We start from the raw sequence: 17,775 nt of genomic DNA on the forward strand, positions 1-17,775 counted from the left end.
GCTGAGGATCACCTGGTAAGAATTGGGGTTTTCTCTGGTGAATAGGAAGAATCTGGTATTTATCTTCTCGGGGGCCCATGGCAGCAGGGAGTACGGTCTCTGCGGGGTCCCGGACCAAGGAAAAGCATCGGAGAAGCAGCCGAGGAGGCCATAGCAGACGTCGCCTCCTGCAAAGAAGTGAGATTAATGGGAAGAAAGTGTGCCAGCTCCTAATAATACCCGCCGGGCTGTGCCAAGGACCCCTGACCCCCCGGGCTGTGCCAAGGACCCCTGACCCCCCAGGCTGTGCCCAGGACCCCTGACCCGCCGGGCTGTGCCCAGGACCCCTGACCCGCCGAGCTGTGCCAAGGACCCCTGACCCCCCGGGCTGTGCCCAGGACCCCTGACCCGCCGGGCTGTGCCCAGGACCCCTGACCCGCCGAGCTGTGCCAAGGACCCCTGACCCCCCCAGGCTGTTTCTAGGACCCCTGACCCGCCAGGCTGTGCCCAGGACCCCTGACCCCCCAGGCTGTTTCTAGGACCCCTGACCCGCCAGGCTGTGCCCAGGACCCCTGACCCGCCGGGCTGTGCCCAGGACCCCTGACCCGCCGGGCTGTGCCCAGGACCCCTGACCCGCCAGGCTGTGGCCAGGACCCCTGACCCGCCGGGCTGTGCCCAGGACCCCTGACCCGGGGTATATTATAGAATATTTAGGATATGGGGTGTCCTGCCACAAACATCCATCACTCTTAAAGCCTCATTCACACGTCAGTGTTCGGTCAGTGATTTTGAGCCATAACCAGGTGCGGCTCTAACCACAGAACAGGAGCAGATCCTTCCCTTGTATCTCAAGTCTGTGGAGGCCCCAGTCCTGGTTTTGGCTCCCATTGCTGATGGAAATCACTGACCGAACACTGACGTGTGAATGAGGCATTGCAGTAGAGCAGCGTTGGTTTGACCACTGGGATATAACGATGCATTCCCATCCAGCAACCACGGGGTAAACCTTTAATACCCTGCGACCAGCATTTAAGGGGCATTCACACCTGTGTGGAAAAAAAGGATTGCACTCTCTCAGGAACAGGGCTTCATGTGTCTTCTGCAGTGTATGGAGAGGGAGAATTACCTGCAGTCCTATGTAACACCACAGATAACACAGTGATACCTCTCTGAGTATAGATAATGTAGTAGATGTCACCTGCAGTCCTATGTAACACCAGAGATAACACAGTGATAAATCTCTGAGTACAGATAATGTAGTAGATGTCACCTGCAGTCCCATGTAACACCACAGATAACACAGTGACAGCTCTCTGAGTACAGATAATGTAGTAGATATTACCTCTAGTCCCATGTAACACTACAGAAAACACAGTGATAACCCTCTGAGTACAGATAATGTAGTAGATGTCACCTGCAGTCCTATGTAACACCACAGATAACACATTGATAGCTCTCTGAGTACAGATAATGTAGTAGATGTAACCTGCAGTCCTATGCAACACCACAGAAAGCACAGTGATAAATCTCTGAGTACAGATAATGTAGTATATGTCACCTGCAGTCCTATGTAACACCACAGATAACACAGTGATACCTCTCTGAGTATAGATAATGTAGTAGATGTCACCTGCAGTCCTATGTAACACCAGAGATAACACAGTGATAAATCTCTGAGTACAGATAATGTAGTAGATGTCACCTGCAGTCCCATGTAACACCACAGATAACACAGTGACAGCTCTCTGAGTACAGATAATGTAGTAGATATTACCTCTAGTCCCATGTAACACTACAGAAAACACAGTGATAACCCTCTGAGTACAGATAATGTAGTAGATGTCACCTGCAGTCCTATGTAACACCACAGATAACACATTGATAGCTCTCTGAGTACAGATAATGTAGTAGATGTCACCTGCAGTCCTATGTAACACCACAGAAAGCACAGTGATAAATCTCTGAGTACAGATAATGTAGTATATGTCACCTGCAGTCCTATGTAACACCACAGATAACACAGTGATAACTCTCTGAGTACAGATAATGTTGTAGATGTCACCTGCAGTCCTATGTAACACCACAGAAAGCACAGTGATAACTCTCTGAGTACAGATAATGTAGTAGATGTCACCTCCAGTCCCATGTAACACTACAGAAAACACAGTGATAACCCTCTGAGTACAGATAATGTAGTAGATGTCACCTGCAGTCCTATGTAACACCACAGATAACACATTGATAGCTCTCTGAGTACAGATAATGTAGTAGATGTAACCTGCAGTCCTATGTAACACCACAGATAACACAGTGATAACTCTCTGAGTACAGATAATGTAGTAGATGTCACCTGCAGTCCTATGTAACACCACAGAAAGCACAGTGATAAATCTCTGAGTACAGATAATGTAGTATATGTCACCTGCAGTCCTATGTAACACCACAGATAACACAGTGACAGCTCTTTCCATACAGATAATGTAGTATATGTCACCTGCAGTCCTATGTAACACCACAGATAACACAGTGACAGCTCTCTGAGTACAGATAATGTAGTAGATGGCACCTGCAGTCCTATGTAACACCACAGATAACACAGTGATAACTCTCTGAGTACAGATAATGTAGTAGATATTACCTCCAGTCCCATGTAACACTACAGAAAACACAGTGATAACCCTCTGAGTACAGATAATGTAGTAGATGTCACCTGCAGTCCTATGTAACACCACAGATAACACAGTGATAAATCTCTGAGTACAGATAATGTAGTAGATGTCACCTGCAGTCCTATGTAACACCACAGATAACACAGTGATAACTCTCTGAGTACAGATAATGTAGTAGATGTTACCTGCAGTCCTATGTAACACCACAGATAACACAGTGATAACTCTCTGAGTACAGATAATGTAGTAGATGTCACCTGCAGTCCCATGTAACACCACAAATAACACAGTGATAACTCTCTGAGTACAGATAATGTAGTAGATGTCACCTGCAGTCCTATGTAACACCACAGAAAGCACAGTGATAACTCTCTGAGTACAGATAATGTAGTAGATGTCACCTGCAGTCCCATGTAACACCACAGATAACACAGTGACAGCTCTTTCCATGCAGATAATGTAGTAGATGTAACCTGCAGTCCCATGTAACGCCACAGATAACACAGTGATAACTCTCTGAGTACAGATAATGTAGTAGATGTCACCTGCAGTCCCATGTACCACCACAGATAACACAGTGACAGCTCTTTCCATGCAGATAATGTAGATGTCACCTGCAGTCCTATGTAACACCACAGATAACACAGTGATAACCCTCTGAGTACAGATAATATAGTATGTGTCACCTGCAGTCCCATGTAACACCACAGATAACACAGTGACAGCTCTTTCCATGCAGATAATGTAGTAGATGTCAGCATGGCCGGTGTGAGGTTGTCAGGAGGAGGACGAGTTGTGTGGGGATCAAGGCTGGCGAGGACACACATTCCCCATCCCCTCCAGACAGCACTGGGTGAAGTGGGCAAACCCTCGCCTGCGGAGCTGACAGTCACCTGTATGATCACATTCCAGGTGGAATAAGAGAAATCCCGGGTCGGGAATCTGGAATGTGTATTGCTCTGTGGCTCCCATTAGATTGTAAGCTCCGGCGGTTAGGACTCTGGCTTCTTTTTGCATTAGCTTTTTATTATTGGAAATATTTATTTTTTGTGTTTTTACCTTGTTTAATGCAGCTTTGTACTGCGCCACCGAATATGAGGGGAACATGGTGAGGGGAGGAGGGAGAAGCTGCTCACCCATAGACAGAATCGTTTTTCCTTTAGTTTTTTTATATTATAATTAGAGATGAGCGAATTTCATATTTTCACTCTTCGTTTGCTGGTAAAAGCAGAATTGCGTTATGGATTCTGTTATGCAGGAGAGGACTCAGGATCAGGGGAGGACTCAGGATCAGGAGAGGAATGAGGATCAGGAGAGTACTGAGGATCAGGAGAGGACTGAGGATCAGGAGATGACTGAGGATCAGGGGAGGACACAGGATCAAGGGAGGACTGAGGATCAAGGGAGGACTGAGGATCAGGGGAGGACTGAGGATCAGGAGAGGACTCAGGATCAGGGGAGAACTGAGGATCAGGAGAGGACTCAGGATCAGGAGAGGACTCAGGATCAGGGGAGGACTCAGGATCAGGGGAGGACTCAGGATCAGGAGAGGACTCAGGATCAGGGGAGGACTCAGGATCAGGAGAGGACTCAGGATCAGGGGAGGACTCAGGATCAGGAGAGGACTCAGGATCAGGAGAGGACTCAGGATCAGGAGAGGACTCAGGATCAGGGGAGGACTCAGGATCAGGGGAGGACTCAGGATCAGGAGAGGACTCAGGATCAGGGGAGGACTCAGGATCAGGAGAGGACTCAGGATCAGGGGAGGACTCAGGATCAGGAGAGGAATGAGGATCAGGAGAGTACTGAGGATCAGGAGAGGACTGAGGATCAGGAGATGACTGAGGATCAGGGGAGGACTCAGGATCAAGGGAGGACTGAGGATCAAGGGAGGACTGAGGATCAGGGGAGGACTGAGGATCAGGAGAGGACTCAGGATCAGGGGAGAACTGAGGATCAGGAGAGGACTCAGGATCAGGAGAGGACTCAGGATCAGGGGAGGACTCAGGATCAGGGGAGGACTCAGGATCAGGAGAGGACTCAGGATCAGGGGAGGACTCAGGATCAGGAGAGGACTCAGGATCAGGGGAGGACTCAGGATCAGGAGAGGACTCAGGATCAGGAGAGGACTCAGGATCAGGAGAGGACTCAGGATCAGGGGAGGACTCAGGATCAGGGGAGGACTCAGGATCAGGAGAGGACTCAGGATCAGGGGAGGACTCAGGATCAGGGGAGGACTCAGGATCAGGAGAGGACTCAGGATCAGGAGAGGACTGAGGACTGAGGCACGTACAACACCAAGGGTCCCCAAAAGGTGACAACAAGCCCCCTGGGACGCCTGCTGTGGTTGGTCTTCCACCTCCTCAAAGCCACCTTCCTCCTCTGACTCCTCTTCTTCAGACTCCTCTCTCTGCGTTGACGCAGGTCCAGAAATCGACGACGACAATGCTGCTTCTGGTGGTGATGGTGACCACAACTCTTCCTCTTCATGCTCATCTACGGCCTGATCCAGCACTCTTCGCAGGGCACGCTCCAGAAAAAACGCATATGGGATGAGGTCGATGATGTTGCCTTGGGTTTGACTGACCAGGTTTGTCACCTCCGCAAAAGGACGCATGAGCCTACAGCCATTGTGCATGAGCATTCAGTAACGCGGCCAAAAAATACCCAGCTCCGCAGAGGCTGTCCTCTTTTTTTTTTAATTAAAAAAAATCTGTTCTTAACAGTTTAATCCCTGTTTTGTCCCCTATCAGGGGCCGGTGTATGGAATAGATTTTAGGAACCGGGAGATAGAAAAAGATGCTTGGTCGGTCCTCTTACTTCCAATTTGGGGCACTGCGCGTACGCCTTGCAATGTACTGTGCCACCAGATAGGAGCGGTGTGTTAAGTAGTACTATTCCTATCAGTTTAATCCCTGTTACTTCCCCTATCAGGGGACGTGAATGGAATAGATTTTAGGAACCGAGAGATGGAAAAAGATGCTTGGTTGGTCCTCCTACTTCCAATTTGGGGCACTGCGCGTGCGCCGTGCAATGTACTGTGCCACCCGATATGAGTGGTGTGTTTAAGTAGTACTATTCCTATCAGCTTAATCCCTGTTACGTGACCTATCAGAGGACGTGTATGGAATAGAGTTTAGACAACCGCAAAGAGTTGTCAATAGTTGACACACTCATGACATAAATGTTATACCTCTATGCGTCAATCTTGGTGTAGTGATGACTGTGCTCGTGCGCACGTTCGGGAGATTGCAGGCGATGGGGGTTTTTCAAAGCATATGGTCGTGCTGAGGTAGTTCAGTGACAGGTAAGTGACCCAGAAAACAATGATTCTGCAGTGTGGGCCCATTGTTGGCCTATTAGGCTTTAATGATCAGGTGGTCGCTTCATTGTGATATGCAAGCCCCTTCACCACAACAAGGTAACGATCACGAAGGGGAATTGACACATGTATGTGCCTTTTTTTTTGTTTTGTTTTTGCAGCCACAGTGCAGCACCAGAGGCCAGAAAAATTAAGTATTGTTGCAGCCGCTGCTGTAGAAGCAGCCGGAAAAATTGATGTTTTCCAGGCAGAAAGTGCACTAAAACATTGCGGCTTGGACCCTAGTTAGTGGCGGAGAAGTCACGCAAGTCATCCGGCATTCAGAGATAAAATACAGCAGCGTGTGTGCAGCATACGGGTAGGTTACCCGACACTGCTATATCATAACGTGTATTTCCCTTTAAGAGAGTTAGGCCTGCAGCAGGCAATTCATATTTCAGCCAGCAGAGGGAGCCCCCTGGTTAGTATAAATAGGCTAGGGCCTAGCCAGGAAGTTAGTTCAGAAGTTTCTAGAGGCTGAGGAAGCAGAGAGAGGGACAGAGGCAAGCTCAGAAAAGCAAGAGGTACTCAAGACAACAGAGGAGGTACTTGATAAAGATAAAACCAAGGATATACGCCAGAGCTAGGGCATTGGGCCTTGGAGAAGAGTTTATATGTTCCAGGATCAGTCAGGAATAGAGTGCAAGCTGCCTGTACTACAAGTCCTGTGTTTAACACTCTGAAGTCACCTTGCTATATATTGCCTGCATCAACTGTATTGAAAATCAACTGTCTGCAAAGGAACTGCGTTTCCGTTAATGTCCCTATATGATGACTACTAAAGTTTGAGTTCTGCTTTAACATCACGTGGTTCCTCAGTTATTCCTGCTATCAGCAAACGGCGTGCCACCGTTTAATTGGCACTGGCGTCACGAACATTTCTCATCATCACCTGCCCTTGCAGAGAGTCAGCCGTCTCAGGTTAGTGTCATGATTGCACTACAACACCCAGGAACACTATTAACCCTAACTTGAGTACGCTGCATGTGGACCATTTTTAGCCCAAGGCAGCTCATCTCATCAGGCCTTTTTTAGTCGAATGTATCGCCCACTGTCAGTCCCTTCGGGATCCATGCCTCATTCATCTTAATAAAGGTGAGGTAACCTAGACTTTTTTGACCGAGGCGACTTCTCTTCTCAGTGACAATACCTCCTGCTGCACTGAAGGTCCTTTCTGACAGGACACTTGAAGCGGGGCAGGCCAGAAGTTCTATCGCAAACTGGGATAGCTCAGGCCACAGGTCAAGCCTGCACACCCAGTAGTCAAGGGGTTCATCGCTCCTCAGAGTGTCGATATCTGCAGTTAAGGCGAGGTAGTCTGCTACCTGTCGGTCGAGTCGTTCTCTGAGGGTGGACCCCGAAGGGCTGTGGCGATGCGTAGGACTTAAAAAGCTCTGCATGTCCTCCATCAACAACACGTCTGTAAAGCGTCCTGTCCTTGCCGGCGTGGTCGTGGTAGGAGGAGGATTACTTTCACCTCTTCCCCTGTTAGATTCCCGTTGTGCTGTGACATCACCCTTATACGCTGTGTAAAGCATACTTTTTAACTTGTTTTGGAACTGCTGCATCCTTTTCGACTTGCGGTAATTCGGTAACATTTCAGGCAATTTCTGCTTATACCGGGGGTCTAGTAGCGTGGCCACCCAGTACAGGTCGTTCTCCTTCAGTCTTTTTATACAAGGGTCCCTCAACAGGCACGACAACATGAAAGACCCCATTTGCTCAAGGTTGGATGCCGAGCTACTCATGTCCCATTCCTCGTCCTCAGTGATCTCACTGAAGGTATGTTCTTCCCCCCAGCCACGTACAACACCACGGGTACCAGATAGGTGACAACGAGCACCTTGGGATGCCTGTTGTGGTTGGTCTTCCTCCTCCTCCTCAAAGCCACATTCCTCCTCTGACTCCTCTTCCTCAGATTCCTCTTGCAGCGTTGCCGCAGGTCCAGCAAGCGATGATGACAAGGCTGTTTCTGGTGGTGATGGTGACCACAACTCTTCCTCTTCCTCTTCACGCTCAAAAGGACGCATGAGCCTACAGGCATTGCGCATGAGCGTCCAGTAACGTGGCAAAAAAATTCCCAGCTCCGCAGAGGCTGTCCTAGCACCCCGGTCATACAAATACTCGTTGACAGCTCTTTCTTGTTGGAGCAGGTGGTCGAACATTAGGAGTGTTGAATTCCAACGTGTCGGGCTGTCGCAAATCAAGCGCCTCACTGGCATGTTGTTTCGCTGCTGGATATCTGAAAAGTGCGCCATGGCCGTGTAGGAACGCCTGAAATGGCCACACACCTTCCTGGCCTGCTTGAGGACATCCTGTAAGCCTGGGTACTTATGCACAAAGCGTTGCACGGCACATGTGTCAACTTGCCCAAATTCAATGCCGCCAAAAAATTGCTTCCGTTGTCACACACCACTTTGCCGATCTCCAGTTGGTGCGGGGTCAGCCACTGATCCACCTGTGCCTTCAGGGCGGACAGGAGTGCTGGTCCGGTGTGACTCTCTGCTTTCAGGCAAGTCAACCCCAAGACGGCGTGACACTGTCGTATCCGGGATGTGGAATAGCCCCTGGGGAGCTGGGGGGATGCAGTTGATGTGGAGCAAGACGCAGCAGCAGAAGAGGACTCAGCCGAGGAGGTTATCAAAGAGGATGGAGTAGGAGGAGTAGAGGAGGTGGTAGCAGGCCTGCCTGCAAGTCGTGGCGGTGTCACCAACTCCTCTGCAGAGCCACGCATTCCATGCTTGTCAGCCGTCAGCAGGTTTATCCAATGCGCAGTGTACGTGATATACCTGCCCTGACCGTGCTTTGCAGACCAGGTATCAGTGGTCAGGGTTTAGTGAGACTGCAGAGTGCACCTATCTTTGTTATTTTGTTATATTGTTATATTAATTATCACATCCGCACTTGTTACCTTGTGTAGGATGTCTATTGTGGTACTTGTGGTTCGCCGCGGGCATCCTCCACCGTATGCATTTTGCTGGGGATTGCCATTAGCAACGGGCCACAAGTGCAGGATTTGCTCCCCTATATATATGCACAACTGCATGTGTGTTTGAGCAACTCCTGCGAATGCCAACCTGTCTTCTTAGTTTGTATATATAGAATCCTGGAGGTGTATAAACTCCAATTTAAATGTGCCTGTTTTCCATCTACAGGTCACATTTAGGTGCACCTGTGAGGCCTGGGACATATCAGACAGTCTTGAGTGGGACTTGCAGACTCCTCCCTCCTCCCATTGCAAGCATGGCTACATGCTGGAGGTAACTGGTGAGCTGTTTGTGAGTCGGCCTTATGCTCCTGTAATTTGCCCACTGGCTCCTGGTATTGCCCAAACGGCTCAGGTAGGAGAGTGTTAGGTCCCGGGCTACTTGAGAAACCTTGGCGTGGTGCCCGGGCTTAGACATGTTCTACACCGTAGGACATGTTGACTAATCTCTCAATTTTAAAATCAGTTTGAGGGTTTAGTGAGATTGCAGAGTGCACTTGTGTTTGTTATTGTTTTGTTATATTGTTATATTAATTATGACATCCGCACTTGTTACCTTGTGTAGGATGTCTATCGTGGTACTTGTGGTTCGCCGCGGGCATCCTCCACTGTATGCATTTTGCTGGGGATTGCCATTAGCAACGGGCCACAAGTGCAGGATTTGCTCCCCTATATATATGCACAACTGCATGTGGGTTTGAGCACCTCCTGCGAATGCCAACCTGTCTTCTTAGTTTGTACAGATGGACCCTTGCCCCAACACTGTGTGCCAGACATGCCATGACTTCCTTTTGCACAATCTAGTAGAGGTTTGGGATTGCCTTTTGTGCAAATAAATTTCGGCCGGGTACCTTGCACTGCGGTGTCCCAATAGCTACAAATTTTTGGAAGGCCTCAGACTCCCCCAGCTTGTATGGTAAAAGCTGGCGGGCTAAGAGTTCCGACAAGCCAGCTGTCAGACGCCGGGCAAGGGGGTGACTCTGTGACATTGGCTTCTTACGCTCAAACATGTCCTTGACAGACACCTGACTGCGGGCAGATGAGCAGGAACTGCTGAAGGTGAGAGGCGGAGTGGCGGGTGGTTGAGAGGGGGCAAGGAGGACAGCAGTGGTTGACGTGGCTGAAGATGCTGGACCAGGAGGAGGATGGTGGCTTTGAGTTTGTGTGCTGCTTGTACTCATCATGTGTTGATCCCATAGGCGTTTGTGATGTGCGATCATGTGCCTTCGCAAAGCAGTTGTACCTAGGTGGGTGTTGGACTTCCCACGACTCCGTTTCTTTTGGCACAGGTTGCAAATGGCATCGCTGTTGTCAGAGGCAGACACACAAAAAAAAATGCCACACTGCTGAGCTCTGCAATGATGGCATTCTGGGGGTGGCAACAGCATGTGTTGATTGGCGTGCTGTCTGGCTGACCCCGGGTGCCGATACATGCTGTCTGACTGTGCCACTATCTCCTTGCGACGACCTCCCCCTGCTTCCAACTCGTCTCCTCCTCCTCTCTGTCTCCCCATCTGAACTTTCCCGCTGTTCTTCTTCTCTTCGAGCGGGCACCCACGTGACATCCACGGACACATCGTCATCATCAACCGCTTCAATTGTATCTGACAACTCAGCAAAGGAAGCAGCAGCGGGTACAACATCATCATCATCATCACACCGTACGTCCATGTGTGTAATGCTGCCTGCTGCAAGGAGCTAGTGGCACAGTCAGACAGCATGTATCGGCACCCGGGGTCAGCCAGCAGTGTGGCATTTTTTGTGTGTGTCTGCCTCTGATAACAGCGATACCATTTGCAACCTGTGCCAAAAGAAACGTGGGAAGTCCAACACCCACCTAGGTACAACTGCTTTGCGAAGGCACGTGATCTCACATCACAAACACCTATGGGATCAACACATGATGAGTACAAGCAGCACACAAACTCAAAGCCACCATCCTCCTCCTGGTCCAGCATCTTCAGCCACGTCAACCACTGCTGTCCTCCTTGCCCCCTCTCAACCACCCGCCACTCCGCCTCTCACCTTCAGCAGTTCTATCTCATCTGCCCACAGTCAGGTGTCTGTCAAGGACATGTTTGAGCGTAGGAAGCCAATGTCACAGAGTCACCCCCTTGCCCGGCGTCTGACAGCTGGCTTGTCGGAACTCTTAGCCCGCCAGCTTTTACCATACAAGCTGGTGGAGTCTGAGGCCTTCCAAAAATTTGTAGCTATTGGGACACCACAGTGGAAGGTACCCGGCCGAAATTTCTTTGCACAAAAGGCAATCCCCAACCTGTACTCTATTGTGGAAAAGGAAGTAATGGCATGTCTGGCACACAGTGTTGGGGCAAGGGTCCATCTGACCACTGATACCTGGTCTGCAAAGCACGGTCAGGGCAGGTATATCACCTACACTGCACATTGGGTAAACCTGCTGACGGCTGACAAGCATGGAATGCGTGGCTCTGCAGAGGAGTTGGTGACACCGCCACGACTTGCAGACAGGCCTGCTGCCACCTCCTCTACTCCTCCTACTCCATCCTCTTCGATAACCTCCTCGGCTGAGTCCTCTTCTGCTGCGGCGTCTTACTCCACATCAACGGCACCCCCCCAGCTCCCCAGGGGCTATACCACATCCCGGATACGACAGTGTCACGCCGTCTTGGGGTTGACTTGCCTGAAAGCAGAGAGTCACACCGGACCAGCACTCCTGTCCGCCCTGAACGCACAGGTGGATCAGTGGCTGACCCTGCACCAACTGGAGATCGGCAAAGTGGTGTGTGACAACGAAAGCAATTTGTTGGCATGGCACATGTGTGTAATCTGATCGTACAACGCTTTGTGCATAAGTACCCAGGCTTACAGGATGTCCTCAAGCAGGCCAGGAAGGTATGTGGCCATTTCAGGCGTTCCTACACGGCCATGGCGCACTTTTCAGATATCCAGCAGCGAAACAACATGCCAGTGAGGCGCTTGATTTGCGACAGCCCGACACGTTGGAATTCAACACTCCTAATGTTCGACCACCTGCTCCAACAAGAAAGAGCTGTCAACGAGTATTTGTATGACCGGGGTGCTAGGACAGCCTCTGCGGAGCTGGGAATTTTTTTGCCACGTTACTGGACGCTCATGCGCAATGCCTAGTCAGTCGCACCGAAGGCACCATCAGCGACATCACCCCATTTGTTTTCTTCCCGGAGCGTGCCCTGCGAAGAGTGCTGGATCAGGCCGTAGATGAGCAGGAAGAGGAAGAGTTGTGGTCACCATCACCACCAGAAACAGCCTTATCAGCATTGCTTGCTGGACCTGCGGCAACGCTGGAAGAGGAGTATGAGGAAGAGGAGTCTGAGGAGGAATGTGGCTTTGAGGAGGAGGAGGAAGACCAACCACAGCAGGCATCCCAGGGTGCTCGTTGTCACCTCTCTGGTACCCGTGGTGTTGTACGTGGCTGGGAGGAAGAACATACCTTCAGTGAGATCACTGAGGACGAGGAATGGGACATGAGTAGCTCGGCATCCAACCTTGTGCAAATGGGTCTTTCATGCTGTCGTGCCTGTTGAGGGACCCTCATATAAAAAGGCTGAAGGAGAACAACCTGTACTGGGTGGCCACGCTACTAGACCCCCGGTATAAGCAGAAAGTGCCTGAAATGTTACCGAATTACCGCAAGTCGGAAAGGATGCAGCAGTTCCAAAATAAATTAAAAAGTATGCTTTACACAGCGTATAAGGGTGATGTCTCGGCACAATGGGAATCTAACAGGGGAAGAGGTGAAAGTAATCCTCCTCCTACCACGACCACGCCGGCAAGGACAGGACGCTTTACAGATGTGTTGTTGATGGAGGACATGCGGAGCTTTTTCAGTCCTACACATCGCCACAGCCCTTCGGGATCCACCCTCAGAGAACGACTCGACCGACAGGTAGCAGACTACCTCGCCTTAACTGCAGATATCGACACTCTGAGGAGAGATGAACCCCTTGACTACTGGGTGTGCAGGCTTGACCTGTGGCCTGAGCTATCCCAATTTGCGATAGAACTTCTGGCCTGCCCCGCTTCAAGTGTCCTGTCAGAAAGGACCTTCAGCACAGCAGGAGGTATTGTCACTGAGAAGAGAAGTCGCCTAGGTCAAAAAAGTCTAGATTACCTCACCTTTATTAAGATGAATGAGGCATAGATCCCGAAGGGACTGACAGTGGGGGATGCATTTGACTAATAAAGGCCTGATGAGATGCCTTGGGCTAAAAATGGTCCACACGCTGCTGTATTTTATCTCTGAATGCCAGATGACTTGCGTGACTTCTCCGCCACCAACTAGGGTTCAAGACGCAATGTTTTAGTGCACTTTCTGCCTGGAAAACATACATTTTTCTGGCCGCTGCTACAACAGCGGCTGCAACAATACCGTTATTTTTCAGGCATGTGTACATGCCTAATTTTTCTGGCCTCTGGTGTTGCACTGTGGCTGCAAAAACAAAACAAAAAAAAAGGCACATACAATTGTCAATTCCCCTTCGTGATCGTTACCTTGTTGTGGTGAAGGGGCTTGCGTATCACAATGAAGCGACCACCTCTATGAGTGTGTTGGCAATGGCAATGTTGGCACACCCCAGATGATAAGGTCGTTGCTTCATTGTGAACAGACCAAAAGCGATCGGCTGGATAATTGTGCATAGAAAAAACATAAAATTTTCTTTGTGATCATCTAAGGGGATCATTAAAGCCTACTAGGCCAACAATGGGCCCACACTGCAGAATCATTGTTTTCTGGGTCACTTACCTGTCACTGAACTACCTCAGCACGACCATATGCTTTGAAAAGCAGCCATCGCCTGCAATCTGCCAAACGTGCGCACGAGCACAGTCATCACTACACCAAGATTGACGCATAGAGGAATAACATTTATGTCATGAGTGTGTCAACTATTGACAACTCTTTGCGGTTGTCTAAACTCTATTCCATACACGTCCCCTGATAGGGGACGTAACAGGGATTAAACTGATAGGAATAGTACTACTTAACACACCACTTATATAGGGTGGCACAGTACATTGCACGGCGCACGCGCAGTGCCCCAGATTGGAAGTAGGAGGACCAAACAAGCATCTTTTTCCATCTCTCGGTTCCTAAAATCTATTCCATACACGTCCCCTGATAGGGGACGTAACAGGGATTAAACTGATAGGAATAGTACTACTTAACACACCTTACAATAACGCAGAGAGAGGCAACGCAGAGAGAGGAGTCTGAAGAAGAGGAGTCAGAGGAGGAAGGTGGCCTTTGAGGAGGTGGAAGACCAACCACAGCAGGCGTCCCAGGGGGCTTGTTGTCATCTTTCGGGGACCCTTGGTGTTGTACGTGGCTGGGTGGAGGAAGAGACCTTCAATGACATCAGTGAGGACAAGGAACGGGACATGGCTAGCTTGGTATCCAACCTTGTGCAAATGGGGAGTTTGCGGTTGTTTGTGGTGCGTTAAACGGGGAGTTTGGTCTGTCACTGTGAAACGGGCGTAACCGTTACACTACCTGATCGATACAACATCATACCTGATGTTTTAAAGCACGTTATTCCAAACAATTTAGGAATGTTAGGTTATTTATGCCCTTTATGGATCAAAACCAGACTCTGCGTCAACTACGTAATTTTCCATGGGAGTTTTGCCATGGATCCCCCTCCGGCATGCCACGGTCCAGGTGTTAGTCCCCTTGAAACAACTTTTCCATCACTATTGTGGCCAGAAAGAGTCCCTGTGGGTTTTAAAATTCGCCTGCCTATTGAAGTCTATGGCGGTTCGCCCGGTTCGCCCCTTTCGCGAACATTTGCGAAAATTCGCGTCGCAGAATTTTATGTTCCCAACATCTCTACTCAGGATCAGGAGAGGACTCAGGATCAGGAGAGGACTGAGGATCAGGGGAGGACTGAGGATCAGGAGAGGACAGGATTAGGGGAGGACTGAAGATCAGGAGAGGACTCAGGATCAGGGGAGGACTGAGGATCAGGGGAGGACTGAGGATCAGGAGAGGACAGGATCAGGGGAGGACTCAGGATCAGGAGAGGACTCAGGATCAGGGGAGGACTCAGGATCAGGAGAGGACTCAGGATCAGGAGAGGACTCAGGATCAGGGGAGGACTGAGGATCAGGAGAGGACTCAGGATCAGGAGAGGACTCAGGATCAGGAGAGGACTCAGGATCAGGAGAGGACTGAGGATCAGGAGAGGACTCAGGATCAGGGGAGGACTAAGGATCAGGGGAGGACTGAGGATCAGGAGAGGACAGGATCAGGGGAGGACTCAGGATCAGGAGAGGACTCAGGATCAGGGGAGGACTCAGGATCAGGAGAGGACTCAGGATCAGGAGAGGACTCAGGATCAGGGGAGGACTGAGGATCAGGAGAGGACTCAGGATCAGGGGAGGACTCATGATCAGGGGAGGACTGAGGATCAGGGGAGGACTGAGGATCAGGAGAGGACAGGATTAGGGGAGGACTGAAGATCAGGAGAGGACTCAGGATCAGGGGAGGACTGAGGATCAGGGGAGGACTGAGGATCAGGAGAGGACAGGATCAGGGGAGGACTCAGGATCAGGAGAGGACTCAGGATCAGGGGAGGACTCAGGATCAGGAGAGGACTCAGGATCAGGAGAGGACTCAGGATCAGGGGAGGACTGAGGATCAGGAGAGGACTCAGGATCAGGAGAGGACTCAGGATCAGGAGAGGACTCAGGATCAGGGGAGGACTGAGGATCAGGAGAGGACTCAGGATCAGGGGAGGACTGAGGATCAGGGGAGGACTGAGGATCAGGAGAGGACAGGATCAGGGGAGGACTCAGGATCAGGAGAGGACTCAGGATCAGGGGAGGACTCAGGATCAGGAGAGGACTCAGGATCAGGAGAGGACTCAGGATCAGGGGAGGACTGAGGATCAGGAGAGGACTCAGGATCAGGGGAGGACTCATGATCAGGGGAGGACTCAGGATCAGGAGAGGACTCAGGATCAGGAGAGGACTCAGGATCAGGAGAGGACTCAGGATCAGGAGAGGACTCAGGATCAGGAGAGGACTCAGGATCAGGGGAGGACTCAGGATCAGGGGAGGACTCAGGATCAGGGGAGGACTCAGGATCAGGGGAGGACTCAGGATCAGGGGAGGACTCCCCTTCATAATGGAAACAGGACAGATACGTTTTGCAGCCCATAAACTTCTATTATGACTGAATGAATAATGGAATGTCTCTAAAGGCATTCCGTCATGCATTCCGTCATAGAAATGCGTTATGGTCCGTGATAATGGAATCCATGACGCAATTCTGCTTTTACCACCAAACGAATTTCAAAATATGAAATTCGCTTATCTCTAATTGTAATATCCCTCAGTTTGTTATACAGCAATACATTTTACATCCGCCTGTGACGTCATCTACTGTCTCCCAATGACATCATCTACATCCCTCTGTGACATCATCTACATCCCTCTGTGACATCATCTGCTGACCCCCTGTGACATCATCTACATTCCCCTGTGACGTCATCTACCATCTCCCTGTGACATCATCTGCCGCCCCCCTGTGACGTCATCTACCATCTACCTGTGACATCATCTACATCACCCTGTGACGTCATCTACCGTATCCCTGTTACATCATCTGCCGCCCCCCGGTGGTCATCTACCATCTCCCTGTGACATCATCTGCCGCCCCCCTGTGATGTCATCTACCATCTCCCTGTGACATCATCTGCCGCCCCCCGGTGGTCATCTACCATCTCCTTGTGACATCATCTGCCGCCCCCCTGTGACGTCATCTACCATCTCCCTGTGACATCATCTGCCGCCCCCCGGTGGTCATCTACCATCTCCCTGTGACATCATCTACGTCCTCTCAATATTCTTATAAATACATCCCTTACCTTTCACCAGAGTCAGTGTGATGTGTAAGATCAGGGCAGTGATCCTCATCATCCTAGACATGCTGGAGCTGTAGTCCTGGCTGAGCACAGTCTGCACAGACCGCAGGACGTTGCTCTCTGCTGGAATATAATCCGCCTGTGATGGAGCTTCCAGGATCTGGTTTCAGTAACTGGGGGCAGATGTGTTACCAGTACACCCCCCCTTCCCCCACCTCCTTTCATGTGGTCTGGGTCATGTGATCCTTATTCGCTCCAGATGCTTAATTTATCAAAAGTGATTGATCTCACACAGTTGTCAGAACCTCTTGTCCTCTGCATCTTACAAACAGTTGTCAGACCTTCGTGTCCTCTGAATCCCACAAACAGTTGTCAGACCCTCGTGTCCTCTGAATCTCACAAACAGTTGTCAGACCCTCGTTTCCTCTGCATCCCACAAACAGTTGTCAGACCTTCGTGTCCTCTGAATCCCACAAACAGTTGTCAGACCCTCATGTCCTCTGCATCCCACAAACAGTTGTCAGACCCTCATGTCCTCTGCATCCCACAAACAGTTGTCAGACCCTCTTGTCCTCTGCATCTTACAAACAGTTGTCAGACCCTCTTGTCCTCTGCATCTTACAAACAGTTGTCAGACCCTCGTGTCCTCTGCATCCCACAAACAGTTGTCAGACCCTCATGTCCTCTGCATCCCACAAACAGTTGTCAGACCTTCGTGTCCTCTGAATCTCACAAACAGTTGTCAGACCCTCGTTTCCTCTGCATCTCACGCAGTTGTCAGACCCTCATGTCCTCTGCATCCCACAAACAGTTGTCAGACCCTCATGTCCTCTGCATCCCACAAACAGTTGTCAGAACCTGGTGTCCTCTGCATCCCACAAACAGTTGTCAGAACCT

The 17,775-nt window shown here is 50.2% G+C and overlaps 1 protein-coding gene across 1 annotated transcript in view; it reads right to left on the minus strand.

Moving 5' to 3' along the window:
- LOC121005220 (pancreatic lipase-related protein 2-like) overlaps positions 1-17,007 on the minus strand; it is a 109,209-nt gene extending 92,202 nt beyond the window's left edge. The window contains exons 1-2 of the mRNA XM_040437823.1: positions 16,882-17,007; positions 13-167 (exon numbers count right to left, since the gene is read on the minus strand). Coding sequence (XP_040293757.1) covers positions 13-167; positions 16,882-16,942 — 216 coding nt within the window. The 5' untranslated portion in view covers positions 16,943-17,007. The remainder of the gene's footprint in view (positions 1-12; positions 168-16,881) is intronic.
- Between the last annotated feature and the right edge of the window lie 768 nt (positions 17,008-17,775).

This window comes from Bufo bufo, chromosome 6 (genome assembly GCF_905171765.1).
Source record: "Bufo bufo chromosome 6, aBufBuf1.1, whole genome shotgun sequence".
NCBI lineage: Eukaryota > Metazoa > Chordata > Amphibia > Anura > Bufonidae > Bufo > Bufo bufo.